The 20,808-nt window shown below is 44.9% G+C and overlaps 1 protein-coding gene across 2 annotated transcripts; it reads left to right on the top strand.

Annotated features, from left to right (window-relative positions):
• Positions 1-247: 247 nt before the first annotated feature.
• LOC129035318 (tripartite motif-containing protein 60-like) lies at positions 248-9,615 on the top strand. Of its 2 annotated transcripts, none has more exons than XM_054485588.2 (3): positions 248-374; positions 1,085-1,217; positions 7,560-9,615. In XM_054485588.2, exon 3 carries the CDS (start codon positions 7,897-7,899, stop codon positions 9,310-9,312), a length of 1,416 nt encoding a protein of 471 aa, XP_054341563.1. In that variant the 5' UTR covers positions 248-374; positions 1,085-1,217; positions 7,560-7,896; the 3' UTR covers positions 9,313-9,615. The 2 variants fall into 2 exon arrangements, with proteins under 2 accessions (XP_054341563.1, XP_054341564.1); XM_054485589.2 differs by having other exon boundaries at positions 1,080-1,217.
• Positions 9,616-20,808: the final 11,193 nt, after the last annotated feature.

Here is a 20,808-nt window from a genome sequence, read left to right as displayed (position 1 = left end):
CGCTGTGCTGTTGAAGCTATTAAAACCAACCTGCAGACTTACTTGGACCCTCAAGTTTACTCATATAAATAAAAAATGATAAGAATCCGAAAAGACAGCCAGGGGAATTAAATGCCAGTTGGGGCCAACAGAGCCCTGATCACGGAAGACGGCGCCCCCAGCTCTCAATCTTCACACAATCCCGGCAGCCAGGGTCACAGAGCATGCGCAGTCCCTTGCCGCTCACTTCCGGGTGGAACGGCCAACCACCGCGCAGGCTGAACCCCAGGCAGGAAGCCGCGCACTTGGTGGGGTTGGTGTTTGAGTCCTTCCTCGCGGGGGCTCCGTGGGTCCTGAGTGTTCTCCGGCCGGGTTTACTGATCCGTCTGCTCCAGGTGAGCTGGGAAGGCCGCAGGAAACGCCCAGAAGGGCCTTGCCAGGAGGCTTAACTGGACAGGGGCTTCTTGAACATTCTCTGTGCCTAAACCTCCGGGTCGCTGCCTGCCCACGACTGAATTTCCTAAGTCTCTGGCGTAGCTCTTGTGAAAAATTCAGGATTGTAGAGTTAGAATGGGGGTGTTGGGCCTGCGTCAATTAAGCTTTAAATGTTATGATCTGAATTAGGGTTTATGAAGTGGCTATGTTATCTTCAAAGAGTTAATGTACGTGTTTGGGAGTGGGGGTTGGGGAGCTAAGGGAGCGAAGTGGTAGCTGCCAGTTGGGAACCCAGCAGCCTAGGTCATCTGCACCCTCGACCTATGTAACCATCCTTTAATCCTCACAAGGGTTTTACAGGTACGAATTATCATTTCAGCTTTGTAGATGAGGCGCTTTAGGTGCAGGCATGTTAAGAATCAGCCAGTATGATGATGGTTGAAACTGAGAGCTTGGAATCTACCACAGGTTTTATTTATTCCTGAAACAAGCTAGAGACATATTCCCACCAAGAAGCTTGCTGCCTGGTGAGGGGTTTTCACAGTTAGGTAAAGAATTGCAGAGTAGCAGTAAAATCACATAACTGTGATATGTGACATGATGGGAGCTAGGCAAAAAACTTGGACTAGATCTTAATGGATCTTTTTGCTTTGTTTTCCTTAAAGCGTAGGCTTACAAATCACAGTCCGCAGGCCAGCAGCATCATCTGGGAACTTAGGAAAAAAACAGCCCTACTGAATCAGAAACTGGGGATGTGGCCCAGGCAATCTTTTACCAAGACCTCCAGGTGATTATAATACAAGGTAAGATTTGAGAACTGCTTCCATAAAGTAATAAAAGACCAGTGGAATGTTTTCAGTTGAAATATGAAAGGATTCTGTTTGTATTTGGAAAGGTCAATTTAGCTACAGACTTAAGAAATTGGGCACCATTGTGTATCTAGGAGAGAGACATAAGTGGTTTAAACTAGGGTAGTGACCGTGCTTACAGAGCTGTTCTGTTCACTTAATGTCCTGATTTTAAATAGTAGAGAAGATTGCTTTAGGTGTATGCTTGGGGAAAGGAGGTCACAATGATACCTGGAGTGAGTCCTCTTGTGTCTCTTGTGAAGGGGTGGCCTGCCCCTCCACACCTGTGGGTATTTCTAGTCGGGTGGGACGAGAGACTGAGAAAAGAAGTAAGACACAGAGACAAAGTATAGAGAAACAACAGTGGGCCCAGGGGACCGGCGCTCAGCATACCAAGGACCGGCGCCGGCCTCTGAGTTCCCTCAGTTTTTATTGATTATTGTTTTCATTATTTCAGCAAAAAGGAATGTAGTAGGAGAGCAGGGTGATAAATAAGGAGAAGGTCAGCAACAAACGTGAGCAATAGAGTCTATGTCGTAATTAAGTTCAAGGGAAAGTACTATGACTGGATGTGCACGTAAGCCAGATTTATATTTCTCTCCACCCAGACATCTCAGCGGAGTAAAGAATAACAAGTCAGCATTACTGCAAACATGTCTCGCCTCCCACCGTAGGGCGGTTTTTCTCCTATCTCAGAATTGAACAAATGTACAATCAGGTTTTATACTGAGACATTCAGTTCCCAGGGGCAGGCAGGAGACAGTTGCCTTCCTCCATCTCAACTGCAAGAGGCTTTCCTCTTTTACTGATCCACCTCAGCACAGACCCTTTACGGGTGTTGAGCTAGGGGACAGTCAGGTCTTTCTCATCCCACGAGGCCATATTTCAGACTATCACATGGGGAGAAACCTTGGACAATACCCCGCTTTCAAGGGCAGAGGTCCCTGTGGCTTTCCGCAGTGCATTGTGCCCCTGGTTTATTGAGAATAGAGAATAGTGATGACTTTTACCAAGTATACTCCTTGTAAACATTTTGTTAACAAGGCACGTCCTGCACAGCCCTAGATCCCTTAAACCTTGATTTTATACAACACGTTTTTGTGAGCTCCAGGTTGGGTCAAAGTGACTGGGGCAAAGCTACAAATTAACAACATTTCAGCAAAGCAATTGTTTAAAGTACAGGTCTTTTTCAAAATAGAGTTTCTTATGTCTTCCCTTTCTACATAGACACAGTGACAGTCTGATCTTTCTTTCTTTTCCCTGCACTTTGCTAGAGTCCTTTTTTGTACATGTTTTCTTAAAAGTAGATTTTTTCTTCTGATTTTACCATTTTTTTCAATGATGCTCTACAGTTTACTAACTATGTGACATTGGGCAAGATTCTTGTTTTTTTTTTTAAGGTGGAGTTTTCCTCTTGTTGCCCAGGCTGGAGTGCAGTGGCGCCATCTCAGCTCACTGCAACCTCTGCCCCCTGGTTTGAGCCATTCTCCTGCCTTAGCTTCCCGAGTAGCTGGGACTACGGACGCGCCACCATGCCCGGCTAATTTATGCATTTTTAGTAGAGACAGAGTTTCACCATGTTGTCCAGGCTGGTCTCGAACACTTGACCTAAGGTGATCTGCCTGTCTTGGCCTCCCAAAGTGCTGGGATTACAAGTGTGAGCCACCGTGCGTGGCTGGGCAAGATTCTTAAAACTTTTTCAGGCTCAATTTTTCCAATCTCTGAGCACCCTATGTAACCTCACTCCCATTCCCATGTGCTTTCTAACTTTCTTGTTCTGCTCAATAGTACCCATTTGAAAGTATTAAGCAAGTATTGCGAGTTACCATAGCCACACTTAGTGTGGGCAGGTGGGAAGAGTGGTTTGCAAGAGACAGTATTCTTGTTATTTCTTTTCTTTTCCTTTTGTAGAGATGGGATTTTGCCATGTTGCTCAGGCTGGTCTTGAACTCTTGGGCTCAAGCGATCCACCCAGCTTGGCCTCCCAAAGTTCTGGGATTACAGCCCTGAAGCCACCACTCCCGGCCATTATTCTATGTTTTCCGTAGTGTTGTGTTAGAATTTTTCACAAGTTAAATGTACTCTCATCCCTGGATATACAATATACACAGGGCATTGGTTCCAGGGCACCCGAAGATACCAAAATCCATGAATGCTCAAGACCAGTGGATGCAGGTTCTGCATCCCAGGAATACTGTATTTTCGATTCTATCTGAAGTTAATTGCGTTAGTGGATGCTGAACTTGCTGATATGGAGGGCTATTTAAAATAAAGGATGTATTTTGAAATTCTAAAACTTCTGTCTTACTCCAAAGTTAGTAAGGAAAATTTTCTGAAGCACACCACTACTATAGTGAGTCTTTGGAAGTTACTGCCTTTACTAATCATTTCAGGAGTAGCAACCTTATAAGACATAACAGCTTTTAGGTGAAATGTCAATGTGCTTCTTTTTTGAGACAGAGCCTTGCTCTGTTGCCCAGGCTGGAGTGCAGTGGCACAATCTCTACTCACTGCAACCTCTGCCTCCAGGGTTCAAGCAATTCTCCTGCTGCAGCCTTCCAAGTAGCTGGAATTACTGGCATGCGCCACCACTGCCAGCTAATTTTTGTATTTTCAGGAGAGACAAGGTTTTACCATGTTGGCCAGGCTGGTTCTCGAACTGCTGACCTCAAGTGATTCACTGCCTTGGCCTCCCAAAGTGCTGGGATTACAGGTGTGAGCCACCACGCCTGGCCCAATGTGCTTTATATGCAAGTAAATATAGGTTATCTCTATATATGTATGTATTACATATAATAGATAAACTATAATGTGCTATAATAGAAGTATGTGGATTCAGCTAAATTTGTATGACCTCTTGAGAGATTTTCTGAGATAGTCCTATAATACTTTTTATTGTACATGTGTTAAATGCCAAGGACTGTGACAGGTGTCTTACATAATTTATTCGTTTATGCTTAAAACCTGAGAGAGTATTATTTCCTACTTTCTGAAAAGTGAAACTCAGAGAAATTAACTTGACCGAGTACCTGTAGCTAGCTAAGTGTTAGAGTTGGATGAAAACCCAATTCTGTTAGGTATTGTTAGCTCTCAGTTTGTATTTTATCTGTTTTCTCCATTGTAGTGTTGGATCAGTAAGCCCATTTTTCCCTGTTAAAATATTTGGGATACATTATTAAATATGAACAACTGAGCATATCAAATATGAAAAATGTAAGGTGGTTTGATATATAGAGGGATGTATAGGATGCTGTGGGAGTGTAAAGAAGGAGCAATACAACTTAGTGATTGAGTATCATGCCAGTGGTTATGCCAATTAGCGTAATGTTAGATAAGCATGTTCAAATTCTTGTAGACTCCGCTTTTACAGTTCTAGGCTTTTATAGCTCTAATTGAGGATAATATCTCCTAACTTACGGAGTTGTTCTGATGGTTTAATTGAACCTGTGACTATATGGAAGATCCTTAGCATAGTGCCTGACATATAATAAATTATCCTTGAGAACAGGTGTCTTGGGCTGAGTCTCTAGAAGGACCAAAACTTAGTCCTAGGGAAGAGGTGAGGGTAGGGTAAGCAGAAAGTGGTTTGTGCAGAAGAGGGAAAGCATGATACCTATGTTTGTTTGTTTTCGTTAAGTACTTTAGGCAACTGTAGCCAGATGAAGATAATGAAATATGAAGGGTTCTGAATGGCGAGCTAAGGGTGAAAAACTTTGTCTTGACTTGTGGGGAGTTATAAACAGATTGTTATGAGGGGAAACAACATTTAATTTGTTTAAAAAGTGAAGGCCTGAGGGACAAGTTAAATGATATCAAGAAGCAATAGGCATGTCGGGCGCGGTGGCTCATGCCTGTAATCCCAGCACTTTGGGAGGCTAAGGTGGGCCGATCACTTGTGGTCCAGAGTTCAAGACCAGCCTGGACAACATGGCGAAACCCGGTCTCCACTAAAGTTACAAAACTTAGCCAGGTGTGGTGGCGCATGCCTGTAGGCCCAGCTACTCAGGAGGCTGAGGCAGGAGAATCACTTGAACCCGGGAGGTGGAGGCTGCAGTGAGCCAAGATTGCACCACTGCACTCAAGCCTGGGCCACAGAACCTAGGCAATAGGCAAATCTTGAATTTGGGGTAGTCTAGGACAAAGGTGGAGGCAGGGAACATTATTCTAGATTGAAAAAGATTTAAAAGAACTAATAAGCAAATACAATACATGACTCTTGTTTGGATCCAGATTCTAATACATCTAACAGAAAACTCCTTTGGTCAGGAAGAATTAGCTACCATTTACATGATATTCTTATAAGAAAAAGAGGTTGTTATACTTCCCATTTTACAGGTCAAAGAAATGCGATTCAAAAAAAGACACATCGATTTTCTAAAGATACACAGTCAATAGTTGAGCCAGGCTTCAAACCTGGTGTCCTCTCAATAATGTTAGAGCTTACCTTGTAAAATACTGCTTCCTGTAGCATGTTGCTGTGATAGCTTTTGCTTGTGCAGTCCTAGGACACTGAGTTAAAACTTTAAGTTTGGGAATAATGGATAAATGGTGACTTTCTAGGGCTACTGCATATTTTCCTATTCTGCTAGTCTAAAGAGAATGTCTGTATAGTAAAAGAACTTGCTAGGTCACCAAGACAGAGCCAATTTCACATGTCAAAACCATGCACATACTATTACTCTCACTGTTGTTGGGTTATTAGGAAAGCAAGAGGAAGAAGAAGAGTTGAGAAAGTGTCTAGGGAAAGAAGGTGAAGGGGAAAAAATATGTATTGATGGTTAGGTGGCTTGCAAGCTTTGATGGAGGAATTTGACTTGCTTAAAATCGGGTACCTGTGGGTGTCTTGAAAGCAAGCCAGGAAGTTTTTCTGCCTCAGTTTTGTTTTGAAAGTGTCAAACTTACAGAAAGATTGAAAGGGTATGCATCCTTATACTTTTTCCCTGGATTCACCCCTGTTGTTAACTTTTTGCTGCATTCATGTTTTCTCTATTTATATTTATTTATTTATTTTTTTTTTGAGACAGAGTTTCCCTCTGTCACCCAGACTGGAGTGCGATGGTGCGATCTCCGCTCACCACAACCTCCTCCTCTCGGGTTCAAGCGATTCTCCTGCCTTAGCCTCCTGAGTAGCTGGGATTATAGGCATGTGCCACCACACCCTGCTAATTCTGTACTTTTAGTAGAGACAGGGTTTCTCCATGTTATTCAGGCTGGTCTAGAACACCTGACCTCAGGTAATCTGCCCACCTTGGCCTCCCAAAGTGCTGGAATTACAGGCGTGAGCCACTGCACTCAGCTACACATTTTTTTAATTGTTGAACCTTCTGAAAGTTTCAGGCTTCCAGATGGCTTCCCACTGTGCATCAGTATATACATATATCTCCTAACAACAAGGGCATTTTACTTCTTACTGTGATAATTTTATTGTGCTCAATTTAACACTGGTATAACATTATATGATATACAGTCCATACTAAGAATCTCACATTTATTTTTTCCCCATTTTTTTTTTGAGGGGGGAGATAGAATTTTGCTCTGTTGCTGGGGCTGGAGTGCTGTGCTGCAATCTCAGCTCACTGCCACATCTGCCTCCTGGGTTCCAGTGGTTCTCCTGCCTCAGCCTCCCAAGCAGCTGGGATTACAGGCACATGCCACCATACCCAGCTAATTTTTTGTCTTTAGTAGAGATGGGGTATCACCATGTTGGCCAGGCTGGTCTTGAACTCCTGGCCTCAAGGGAGCTGAGCGCCTTGGCCCCCCAAAGTGCTGGGGTTACAGGTGTGAGCCACCACACCCAGCCTGTTCCCAGCATTTTTTGGTTTTGTTTTGTTTTTATTTCAAGATCTCAGATTCAATCAGGGGTCACACATTGTATTTGTCATGTTTCTTTCCTCTCCTTAAATGTAGAAACCTTTTTTTGTGCTTGTTTTTCCTGACATTGACATTTTTGAAGAATGCATACCAGTTGTCTTGTAAGAATGCTCCACAATCTGAATTAGAGTAATTTTCTCTAACGGTTGGCTTGAATGGCAATATTTTTGGAAAGAATATTATATAGGCAATGTTGTATACTTGCCATAGCATCCTATCAGGAAGCACATAAGTTTGTCCCATATTTTTTAGTTTTTTTTTTAAATAAGTAATGTATGGGGTGAATCTCTGCAATATGAATATCTTGTTTTTCCAAGAACTTCCACCCCATGATTTTAGCATTCATTGATGATTCTTGTGTGAACATTTAATACATTTGTGATTATGGAATCAGATTTTTAACGTGGTGTCTTTTCTTACTCATAGGAAGGATTCCCTATCTTGGACCTGAGGCTGCTTTCTTGAAGAAAACTTGACTTTATTTCATTTAGTGGGAAGAGCAGCAGCCCAGCTATTAAGTTCTAGTATGCAATAGGCTGCAGGCTGTGAAGTGTTTGTGGCAGTAGACTCTGAAGCTAAGGAGCTGAGGGCTTAACAAGTTTCTAGAAGCTGCCATCAACATGCCAAGTCAATAAAACTGAAAGTTGGTCAGATTTCAAGGTCTGGGGAGGATATCCACTGTGTACTGGGTCTTGAGCTCTAGAGAGCTAGGCCTTGCTAAAATAAAAGAATTACCTTACCTACCATCTTTGTTCAAGGCTCAATGGAATTTGTGACAGCCCTGGCTGACCTCCGAGCAGAGGCTAGCTGTCCCATCTGTCTGGACTACTTGAAAGACCCAGTGACCATCAGCTGTGGGCATAACTTCTGTCTCTCCTGCATCATTATGTCCTGGAAAGATCTACATGATAGTTTCCCCTGCCCCTTTTGCCACTTTTGCTGTCCAGAAAGGAAATTTATAAGCAATCCCCAGCTGGGTAGTTTGACTGAAATTGCTAAGCAACTCCAGATAAGAAGCAAGAAGAGGAAGAGGCAGGAAGAGAAGCATGTGTGTAAGAAGCATAATCAGGTTTTGACTTTCTTCTGTCAGAAAGACCTAGAGCTTTTATGTCCAAGGTGCAGTTTGTCCACTGATCACCAGCATCACTGTGTTTGGCCCATAAAGAAGGCTGCCTCCTATCATAGGAAAAAACTGGAGGAATACAATGCACCATGGAAGGAAAAAGTGGAACTAATTGAAAAAGTCATAACTATGCAAACCAGAAAATCACTGGAACTGAAGAAAAAGGTAAAACATAGGGCAGAAGAAGTCAAGTCTGAATTTGAGCAACTTAGGTTATTTCTCCAGAATGAGCAAGAGACTGTTCTTAGGCAATTACAGGATGAAGAGATGGATATTTTAGCACAAATAAATGAAAGCCTAACAAAATTTTCAGATTATACCTCCTCATTAAAATATCTACTAAAGGAGATAGAGAGCATATATGTGAAGTCAGAACTGGAATTATTGGCAAATGTTAAAGATATCTATCACAGATATAAGAATTTAAAATTCCCTGAGCTGTTCTTATTCAAATTAAAAGAATATGGTTACCATCTGCCTCCACAATATTCTGGCCTAGACAAAATTATCAAGCGATTTCAAGTAGATGTAATTCTAGATCCTGAAACAGCACATCGTAAACTTATAGTCTCAGAAGATAGAAAAACTGTGCACTATGGAAATACAACACAAAATGTACCTCATAACCTAAGAAGATTTTATCTCCTCCCAGCTGTTCTGGGTTCTAAGGGATATAGTTGTGGCAGGCAGTACTGGGAAGTAGAAGTGAAAGACAAGCCTGAATGGATTCTTGGTGTCTGTAATGACTGTCTTCCCAGAAGGAGGAAGAATCAACCAATTTTAGCACAGGATGGATTATGGGGAATTTGGCGATCTAGTCAGAATAATTATATTGTATTGGGCCATAAGGAAATTATTCTGCTGCCACAAGTAATACCTAGTAAGATTGGCATTTTTTTAGACTATGAAATGAATGAACTTTCCTTTTATAATTTGAATGATAGATCTCTTCTCTATACTTTTAATGATAATTTTACAGGAGCACTTTGGCCTTATTTTTATACTGGAACTGACTCAAAACCCCTTAAAATTTCTACAGTAACAGATCCTGAATGAACTATTAGAAGACTCAGTTTCTTTCACTTAGTAGACATAACTGAGCCAGTGAATCTAGTTTTGGCTATTCTGTATTTTGTGCAGTTTTTCCCATAAAGCAATATTTTTTATCTCAGTTTCAGCAACTTCCAAAAAATGTGATTATGGGACCTACTTTATATTAAATTATGGGGTCAGTGACAAGGTACTTTAGAAATTCTACAGTAAAATACTTGAAAAATATATTACTGAAGAAATGTATTATGTAAGAAAATCTATTACTTTTGTAATTGCCAATAAAAGTCCAATTATTTTTTTTCTGTATTACATACTTTTCCTTTAAGAAAGATTAAGTCTTTATTAAAGGCATTCATCATTACTCTTGGACTACCTGCTATGTAAATACAGCCTCTTTTCTATTTCTTTTCTTCTTTTCTTTTTCCTCTTCTCACCTCCCCTCCCCTTTTTTCATTGCCCAGGCTGGAGTACAATGGCCAGGATCTCAGCGCACTGCAACCTCTCTCAGGTTCAAGCAATTCTTCAGCCTCAGCCTCCCAAGTAGCTGGGATTACAGGTGTGTACCACCACGCCCAGCTAATTTTTGTATTTTTAATAGAGATGGGGTTTTACCATGTTGATCAGGCTGGTGTGACCTCCAGTGATTTGCCGCCTCGGCCTCCCAACATGCTGGGATTACTGGTGTGAGCCACCACGCCCAGCCGGGTAGCTACTTTCAACCTTTTTTTTTTTTTAAAGTTTTTGTTTTTCTATTTTGCCCAGCATGGTGTTGAACGTGTGGCCTCAAGCAATTCTCCTGCCTTAGCCTCCCAAAGCACTGGGGTTACAGGCATGAACCACCATGCCCAGTGCCACTTTCACCTTTCATCTGTTTACCTCCGTATTTCTAAGTAACTTACTTTATTTTTTATTGTGTGTGCCTTTGTCAGTATTGCCTTAGTCCTATAGAAAATGAGATGGCATTCTTACATCCTCTGCCACACACACACATACTGTACACACACAACCGGTGGATAATCTGTTCTGTTCCCACTGGACAGAGTACCCTCTAGTGCTGTTCAGCTACTGTCCTTCACTTTGGGAACTGATCTCTAGTCTCAGAATCCATCTTAACTTAGTTCCATCTTTTCCTCCTTAGGTTTATTCTGTTAATTCAGGAATTAACATCTTTCAATAGATCACAGATGGGTGACATTTGAAAAACTTGTGTCAACAAAAAAGACTAGAGCTTTTGATGGGATTATGTTGTATCTTTTTAGATTAATATGGAGAAAATTGACAACATGTCAGCTAGTAGACATAACTGAATCTATTCAATGAATTTTTACGTAATTTTCTCTGAAATTTGTAGTTTTTAGTGTACGTGTATTTAACATCTTTTGTCAGCTTTGTCCTTATTTTTTTTTATGTTATTTCAATTCTAATTGTTCATTACTAGTATACAGAAAACATTTTTGAATATTAATCTTATTTCCTATAGCTTGCTAAACTCATTTTTAGTAGCTCTTGTTTAGATTCCATTAGAGTTTCCGGAGAGATAGTCATGTCATGGGCAGGTAAAGACATCTGTATCTCTTCCTGTGTAATATAGATCATTTTTCTTTTTCTTCTTGACATAGAGTCTTGCTCTGTTACCCACACTGTAGTGCAGTGGCATTATCTCGTCTCACTGCAACCTCCGCCTCCTGGGTTCAAGCAGTTCTGGAGCCTCAGCACCGCACCCTCTCCACCCCAAGTAGCTGGGATTACAGGTGTCTGCCACCATGCCCGGCTAATTTTTGTATTTTTAGTAGAGATGGGGTTTCATCATGTTGGCCAGGCTGGTCTGGATCTCCTGAACTCAGGTGATCCACCCACTCCGGCCTCCCAAAGTGCTGGAATTACAGACATGAGCCACTGCACCCAGCCCCAAAGCACAATTTTTAAAAATCTAGGTTTAATGTTTGAATTATTGTTCACAAAATTTATTTGAATTACAACTATTGCTTTATAACCACTTTTGCCAGCTTTTTAGAGGCAGTCACTTTGAATTCCTCAGCTCTTTTGGTATTTACTTTTATAGTCACTAAATCACATTCCAATAATTCCTCTGGATTTTTCAGTTTGAAGTATGATGTCCCACTTTGGGAGACAAGAATTTGGAACAGCCTTCACCTTGTGGCCATCTTCTAATAGAATTTCTCATTTTTATTTTAGAATATTTTCTCACATTTATTTTGATTATCTCAATACCATTCATTTCTGAGCCATGTATTGTCAAGTGATTGCCTTTTTGCTTTTTCTATAACAGTTTCCTGTAGTTAATACTTATCTTCAATATGCTTTGTATTCCATGTTCTTATTCTTAATTCATTCCCAAACTGTCCCCTGCAGTTGTCTAGTTTTCTGAATTCATTTAAAGGCATCTGGCTTTATACCATTTTCATCTTGCAGAATACTGTCAAGGAACCCTCTCATCTGCAACACAGGCACATTTGTTCACTAAGCCAGTGGCTCAGATATCTTGGGGATATTCTTGGCATCTCTTGCATTGTTTTACCTGTCTTTATGTTTTTCCATTTGGAACTTGGTTTCTTGTTTGATTTGAGCACATCCTTCAGTAGCTTTCTAGTAAGTTTCATGGGAAATAAAGTTTTTGAGACCTGTGTATCTGAAAATGTCTTTAGTCTATCCTGATGTTTAACCAGAAGTTTATCAGGGCCTGGAATTATACTTTTAAAACAATTTACTCTTACGTATTTTTAACCTTTTAAATTGGGAAATATATTGTTATGATATTAACAATGTGTAATGAAACACATTAAGGCCGGGAGTAGTGTCTCACGCCTGTAATCCCAACACTTTGGGAGGCTGAGGCAGGCAGATCATGAGGTCAGGAGTTTGAGACCATCCTGGCTAACACAGTGAAACCCTGTCTCTACTAAAAATTCAAAAAATTAGCCAGGCTTGGTGGCATGCACCTGTAGTCCCAGCTACTCGGGAGGCTGAGGCAGGAGAATCACTTGAACCCAGGAGGCAGAAGGTGCAGTGAGCCAAGATCGCGCCACTGCACTCCAGCCTGGGTATCATCTCAAAAAAAAAAAAAGCATAGGCAGAATTCTATAAGTGTGAGATTTAATCAATACATTACATAGATTTGGTCATGAACTCGCACCCAAGGTCAGCTGGCGTTATAATGGATAAATTCAAGCTCCAGGTGCTATTGTAAAGCTTCAGTTTAAGTTTTTTGTTTTTGTCTTTTTTGAGATGGAGGCTCACTCTGTTGTCCAGGCTGGAGTGCAGTGGTGCAATCTCAGCTCACTGCAGCCTCCTTCTCCCAGATTGAAGCGACTCTCATGCCTTATAGCCTCTGGAATAGCTGGAATTACAGACTTGCGTCACTGCGCCCGGTCAATTTTTGTATTTTTAGTAGAGACGGGGTTTCACCATGTTGGCCAGGCTGGTCTCAAACTTTTGATCTCAAGTGATCCCACCCACCTCAGCCTCCCAATGTGCTGGGATTCCAGGTGTGAGCCACTGCGCCCAGCCAGTTATTTTACACCAATTCAGAGAAAATTACACATCTGGTTAAATTACAATAATTAGCAGACATCAAAAATAGGATGACATTGGTGAAATAAGTGTTATTAGAGATACATGGATCAACTGAAAGATTCAAGGATCTATAAACTCAGTGGCTTCTGTGGACAAGAAAATAGTCATAGTTTAAAGACAGAATCATTTCTATAAGTGATAAGGGTTTTGTAAATGAAAAATATATGCTGATGTATTTCCAGCATCCCTACTCTGCACTCCCCTTGCCAGTTTCTGGCTACTTAATATTCCACCACCAACCTTATGTCCCAAGAAATCATCACTATAATATTCTTTTCCCCATTTCCCCTACATAATCAGTCTTCTTCCTAATTGTTCCATCCCTTATTCATCACCCAAACTAAGGCACTGAGATGGTGGAAAGAGCATGCATTTGAAATCCCATACTAATTTGGGCAGTTTGTGGCAGTTAATTTATTGCCTCCATTTTTATCTTTTCAAAGAATCAGCTTTGGTTTTGTTGATTTTTCTCTCGTTTCCAATTTTCAATTGTATTGAGTTCTGCTTCAATTTTTATTTTTGTCATTCTGCATGCTTTACATTTAAAAGCTCTCCATCTCCTTTTTTTCTCTAGTTTCTTTTTTTTTTTTTTTTTTGAGGCAGAGTCTCGCTCTGTCGCCCAGGCTGGAGTGCAGTGGCAGGATCTCGGCTCACTGCAAGCTTTGCCTCCCGGGTTCACACCATTCTCCTGCCTCAGCCTCCCAAGTAGCTGGAACTACAGGCACCCGCCACCAAGCCTGGCGAATTTTTGTATTTGTAATAGAGACAGGGTTTCACTGTGTTAGCCAGGATGGTCTCGATCTCCTGACCTCGTGATCAGCCCGCCTCTGCCTCCCAAAGTGCTGAGATTACAGGCATGAGCCACCACGCCTGGCCATTTTTCTCTGGTTTCTTAAGGTAAAGGGTTAAGTTACTGATTTTAGATTTTTTCTAATATATTATAAATTTAATGCTATAAATACTGCTTTAGCTATGTTACACAAACACTGAAATATTGTATTTTTATTTTTATTTTGCTCAAAATATTTAATTTCTCTGAGACTTACTCTTTGACCCAAGGGGTATTTAGAAGTGTACTAGTTTTCACATTTTTTTGGATTTCCCAGAGATTTTTCTGTAGTATCTATTATAATTTTGTATAGTCTGATAATGTAGTTTGTGTGATTTCTTTTTTTTTTTTTTTTGAAACAGAGTTTCACTCTTGTTGCCCAGGCTGGAGTGCAATGGCACAATCTCTGCTTACTGCAACCCCCACTTACTGGGTTCAAACGATTCTCCCATCTCAGCCGCCCAAATAGCTGGGATTACAGGTGCACACCACCTCGCCTAGCTAATTTTTGTATTTTTAGTAGATACGAGGTTTCTCCACGTTGGCCAGGCTGGTCTCGAACTCCTGACCTCAGGTGATCTGCATGCCTTGGCAGTGGTGGGATTATAGGTATGAGCCACCGTGCCCTGTCATTTGTGTGATTTCTATTCTTTAAATGTGTGAAGGAATGTTCCATAGCCTATGATGTGGTTTATCTTGGTGAGTGTCCCATAGGAGCTTGAAAAGAATGCCTGTTTTGAGTTCTCTGTTTTTTGTTTTCACTGGAGACAAGATCTCACTAATGTTGCCCAGGTTGGTCTCAAACTCCTGGCCCCAAGTGATCCACCCACCTTGGACTTCAAAAGTGCTAGGATTAAAACAGGGCCTGACTATATTGCCCAGGCTGGCATTCCAGTAGCTATTCATAGGCAGAATCATAGCCCACGGCAGCCCCAAACTCCTACTCTCTGCCTCAGCCTCCTGAATAGCTGGGACTACAGTGCACTCCACCATGCCTGGCTTCTCTGGGTTTAATCAAGCATGTTTTATGATTACATTTTAATCTTTTCTATTAACTTATTTTATACATCTTTTAAAAACATTTTAATGGTTCTAGGGTTTATAGTATATATCTTTAAATAATTTGGGGCCTCCTTTAAATGAAATTATACTGTTTCCCTTTCAGTATAAGAACCTTATAATAGTATATTCCCAATTCTCACTGATCCTGTGTGGTCTTGTATTCATATATGGACTACTTTTACATATGCTGGAAAAACACTATATATTACTGTTTTAAACCGCTAGTTATCTTTTAGAGCAATTACCTTTATTTTATTTTTATGCACTTTATTTCTTTGTGTAAACACAAGTTTCTGACATATATAATATTCCTTTGGCCCAACGTACTTTTTTTTTTTAACATTTCTTGTAGTGTCCGCTTGATGGCAATGAATTCCCTCCATTTTGTTTTTTCTAAGTATTTCAACATTGATTTTGATAAATATGCTAATTGGTTATAGAATTGTTAGTTGGCAGCGTTTTTTTATTTACAGAAGTAACTATTGTCAGGCCGGGCGCAGTGGCTCACGCTTGTAATCCCAGCACTTTGGGAGGCCGAGGCGGGCAGATCACGAGGTCAGGAGATCGAGACCATGCTGGCTTACACGGTGAAACCCCGTCTCTACTAAAAATACAAAAAAAAAAAAAAAAATTAGCCAGGCATGGTGGCAGGCACCTGTAGTCCCAGCTACTCGGGAGGCTGAGGCAGGAGAATGGCATGAACCCGGGAGGCAAAGCTTGCAGTGAGCCGAGATCGCACCACTGCACTCCAGCCTGGGCGACAGAGCAAGACTGTCTCAAAAAAAAAAGGAAGTAACTATTGTCTCCTTGATTTCATATTTTCTGATGAGAGGTCTGTTATAATTCTTTTTTATTTTTTATTTTTTTTTTAATTTATGAAGTATTTATTGATCATTCTTGGGTGTTTCTCGGAGAGGGGGATGTGGGAGGGTCATAGGATAATAGTGGAGAGAAGGTCAGGAGATAAACACATGAACAAAGGTCTCTGGTTTTCCTAGGCAGAGGACCCTGCGGCCTTCTGCAGTGTTTGTGTCCCTGGGTACTTGAGATTAGGGAGTGGTGATGACTCTTAAAGAGCATGCTGCCTTCAAGCATCTGTTTAACAAAGCACATCTTGCACCGCCCTTAATCCATTTAACCCTGAGTTGACACAGCACATGTTTCAGAGAGCAGGGGGCTGGGGGAAAGGCCATAGATCAACAGCATCCCAAGGCAGAAGAATTTCTCCTCCCAGACAGGGCGGCCAGGCAGAGGCGCTCCTCACTTCCCAGACGGGGCAGCCAGGCAGAGGCGCTCCTCGCTTCCCAGACGGGGTGGCCGGGCAGAGGCGCTCCTCACTTCCCAGATGGGGCAGCCAGGCAGAGGCTCTCCTCACTTCCTCCCAGATGGGGTGGCGGCCAGGCAGAGGCACTCCTCACTTCCCAGATGGGGTGGCCGGGCAGAGGTGCTCCTCACTTCCTCCCAGATGGGGTGGCGGCCAGGCAGAGGCGCTCCTCACTTCCTCCCAGACGGAGTGGCGGCCAGGCAGAGGCACTCCTCACCTCCCAGATGGGGCAGCCGGGCAGAGGCACTCCTCACTTCCCATATGGGGTGGCGGCCGGGCAGAGGCGCTCCTCACTTCCCAGATGGGGCAGCCGGGCAGAGGTGCTCCTCACTTCCTCCCAGACGGGGTGGTGGCCAGGCAGAGGCGCTCCTCACCTCCCAGACGGGGCGGCCGGGCAGAAGCGCTCCTCACTTCCCAGACGGGGCGGCCGGGCAGAGGTGCTCCTCACTTCCCAGACGGGGCGGCCGGGCAGAGGCGCTCCTCACTTCCTCCCAGATGGGGTGGCCGGGCAGAGGTGCTCCTCATCTCCCAGATGGGGCAGCTGGGCAGAGGTGCTCCTCACTTCCTCCCAGACGGGGTGGCGGCCGGGCAGAGGCACTCCTCACCTCCCAGACGGGGCGGCCGGGCAGAGGCGCTCCTCACCTCCCAGACGGGGTGGCGGCTGGGCAGAGGCCCTCCTCACTTCCTAGACGGGGTGGCCGGGCAGAGGCGCTCCTCACTTCCCAGACGGGGCGGCCAGGCAGAGGTGCTCCTCACTTCCTCCCAGACGGGGTGGCGGCCAGGCAGAGGTGCTCCTCACCTCCCAGATGGGGTGGCCAGGCAGAGGTGCTCCTCACTTCCCAGACGGTGTGGCGGCTGGGCAGAGGCGCTCCTCACTTCCCAGATGGGGCAGCCAGGCAGAGGCTCTCCTCACTTCCTCCCAGACGGGGTGGCGGCCAGGCAGAGGCGCTCCTCACTTCCCAGACAGGGCGTCCGGGCAGAGGTGCTCCTCACTTCCTCCCAGATGGGGTGGCGGCCAGGCAGAGGCGCTCCTCACTTCCTCCCAGACGGGGTGGTGGCCAGGCAGAGGCGCTCCTCACTTCCTCCCAGACGGGGTGGCGGCCGGGCAGAGGCGCTCCTCACTTCCCAGACGGGGCAGCTGGGCAGAGGCGCTCCTCACTTCCCATATGGGGTGGCGGCCGGGCAGAGGCGCTCCTCACCTCCCAGATGGGGCAGCCGGGCAGAGGCGCTCCTCATTTCCTCCCAGACGGGGTGGCGGCCGGGCAGAGGCGCTCCTCACCTCCCAGACGGGACGGCCGGGCAGAGGTGCTCCTCACTTCCTCCCAGACGGGGTGGCGGCCGGGCAGAGGCACTCCTCACCTCCCAGACGGGGCGGCCGGGCAGAGGCGCTCCTCACCTCCCAGACGGGGTGGCCAGGCAGAGGCGCTCCTCACTTCCCATATGGGGTGGCGGCCGGGCAGAGGCGCTCCTCACTTCCCAGATGGGGCAGCCGGGCAGAGGTGCTCCTCACTTCCTCCCAGATGGGGTGGCAGCCAGGCAGAGGCGCTCCTCACCTCCCAGACGGGGCGGCCGGGCAGAGGTGCTCCTCATCTCCCAGACAGGGCAGCCAGGCAGAGGTGCTCCTCACTTCCTCCCAGACGGGGTGGCAGCCAGGCAGAGGCGCTCCTCACCTCCCAGACGGGGCGGCCGGGCAGAGGCGCTCCTCACTTCCCAGATGGGGTGGCCGGGCAGAGGCACTCCTCATTTCCCAGACAGGGCGGCCTGGCAGAGGCGCTCCTCACCTCCCAGACGGGGTGGCTGGGCAGAGGCGCTCCTCACTTCCCAGACGGGGCGGCCGGGCAGAGGCGCTCCTCACTTCCTCCCAGACGGGGTGGCAGCCGGGCAGAGGCGCTCCTCACCTCCCAGACGGGGCGGCCGGGCAGAGGTGCTCATCTCCCAGACGGGGCGGCCGGGCAGAGGCGCTCCTCACTTCCTCCCAGACGGGGTGGCAGCTGGGCAGAGGCACTCCTCACCTCCCAGACGGGGCGGCCAGGCAGAGGTGCTCCTCACTTCCCAGACGGGGCAGCCAGGCAGAGGTGCTCCTCATCTCCCAGACGGGGCAGCCGGGCAGAGGTGCTCCTCACTTCCTCCCAGACAGGGTGGCAGCCGGGCAGAGGTGCTCCTCACCTCCCAGACGGGGCGGCCGGGCAGAGGTGCTCCTCACTTCCTCCCAGAAGGGGTGGCAGCTGGGCAGAGGCTCTCCTCACCTCCCAGATGGGGCGGCCGGGCAGAGGCACTCCTCACTTCCCAGACGTTGGGCGACTGGGCAGAGGCGCTCCTCACTTCCCAGATGGGTCAGCCGGGCAGAGGCGCTCCTCATATCCCAGACGATGGGCAGCCGGGCAGAGACGTTCCTCACTTCCTATACGGGATGGCGGCCGGGCAGAGGCGCTCCTCACTTCCCAGATGGGGCGGCTGGGCAGAGGGGCTCCTCACATCCCAGACGATGGGCGGCCAGGCAGAGGCGCTCCTCACTTCCCAGATGGGGCGGCTGGGCAGAGGGGCTCCTCACATCCCAGACGATGGGCGGCCAGGCAGAGACGCTCCTCACTTCCTAGACGGGGTGGCGGCGGGGCAGAGGCTGTAATCTTAGCACTTTAAGAGGCCAAGGCAGGAGGCTGGTAGGTGGAGGTTGTAGCCAGCCGAGATCATACCACTGCACTCCAGCCTGAGCACCATTGAGCATTGAGTGAGCGAGACTCCGTCTGCAATCCCAGCACCTCAGGAGGCCGAGGCAGGCAGATCACTCGAGGCCAGGAGCTGGAGACCAGCCCGGTCAACATGGCGAAACCCCGTCTCCACCAAAAATACAAAAACCATTCAGGCATGGCGGCGCGCGCCTGCAATCCCAGGCACTCGGCAGGCCGAGGCAGGAGAGTCACAGGAGCCCGAGGCAGGGAGGTTGCAGCGAGCCGAGATCACGGCAGTACAGTCCAGCTTCAGCAACAGAGGGAGACCGAAAAAAGAAGGAGAGGGAGACCGAAGAAAGGGGAGAGGGAGAGGGAGAGGGAGAGGGAGAGAGCGGTCTGTTATAATTCTTATCCTCCTTCCTTATTCTCCTTCTTTTCCTCCTTCATGCACTGCAAAACAGTGTTTCACCCACTGACCACATACAGTACAGTGGTCCTATAAGATTATAAAACTATTTTTATGGAACTTTTTCTGTGCTTGCCATTGTGTTACAATTGTCTGTAGTATTCAGTACAGTAACATACTGTACAGGTTTATAGCCTAGAAGCATTTGGCTGTACCATGTAGCTTACAGGTATAATAAGCTACACAACTGCAATCTAGGTTTATGTAAGCATACTTTATGACGTTCACAGAATGATGAAATCATCCTATGATGTACTTCTCAGAACATATTCCTATAGTTAATGTATGCATGGCAGTAATGTATTTTTTTTTACTTGGGCTGCCTTCAAAACTGTTTTTGATTTTAATTTTCAGCAGTTTGAATTTGATTGATATACCTATGTTTGGGGATTTGCTATCATTTTTCTTGTTTTGGGGTTTTTTTGGTGTGTGTTTTTTGATATTCATCATGATTGGTGGGCTTCTTGGTTCTGCAGTTTTCATGTCTGTAACTAAATTCTTGGCCATTTTTTTTTTCAAATATTTCTTCTGCTCTTTTTTTATTTTTTAATTTTTATTTATTTTTGCCATCATTTCCTAGTGATGAGATTTCTTCTGAGATTCCTAGTATCCACAAATGACACCATTTGATACTGTCCCACAGTTCTTAGGTTCTCTTTTTTATTCTTTTCACTTCATATTTCAGTTTGGGTAATTTGTTTATCTTCAAGTTCACTGATTATTTCCCTAAGTGTGTTAAGGGTACTAATGAGGCCATTGAAGGCATCTTCATTTCTTTTCTGTGGTTTTCATTGCTAGCATTTCCATTTGATTTTATAGTTTCCAACTTTTTGATAAAATTATCTATCTGACCTTGCATGTTGTCTTTATTTTCCACCAAAGCTTTTAACATATCAATTATCGTTATTTTTCTCTTTCTTTTTTTTTTTTTTTTTGCCTGAGAGTTCTTATTTTGTGTCATAGCTTAGTCTGGTTCTGATATTTTGTCTCTTCAGAGTGTGGTTTATTGTCCTCTTACATTGTCTTTTTGTGTGCCTTATATTTTGATTTTTGTTTTTTGTTTCTTTTGTAAAAACCAGACATGTATAGGAAAATATATACTGAGGTAAATATATATATACATTTTTTTTGAGATAGAGTCTTACTCTGCCACCCAGTTTGAGTGCAGTGGCACCATCTTGGCTCACTATGACCTCCGCTTCCTGGTTTCAAGTGATTTTCCTGCCACAGCCTCCCGAATAGCTGGTATTATAGGCATGTGTCACCATGCCCAGCTAATTTTTGTATATTCAGTAGAGATGGGTTTTCACCACATTGGTTAGGCTGGTCTTGAATTCCTGACCTCAGGTGATCTGCCTGCCTCAGCCTCCCAAAGTGATGGGATTATGGGCATGAGCCACCACACCGAGCTGGTAAATATTTTTATACTATGTAGATTATATTAGTTTTATAGGGAATACCCTAATATGGTATCACAAACTGGGTAGTTTACATAACAGGAAATTTTTTTTCTTTTCTTACTTTGTCACCCAGATTGGAGTGCAGGTTGCTCACT

This window comes from Pongo pygmaeus, chromosome 3 (genome assembly GCF_028885625.2).
Source record: "Pongo pygmaeus isolate AG05252 chromosome 3, NHGRI_mPonPyg2-v2.0_pri, whole genome shotgun sequence".
NCBI classification, from domain to species: Eukaryota; Metazoa; Chordata; class Mammalia; order Primates; family Hominidae; genus Pongo; species Pongo pygmaeus.
The sequence above is the reverse complement of the archived record's forward strand: the minus strand, read 5'-3'. Positions and strand labels throughout refer to the sequence as shown.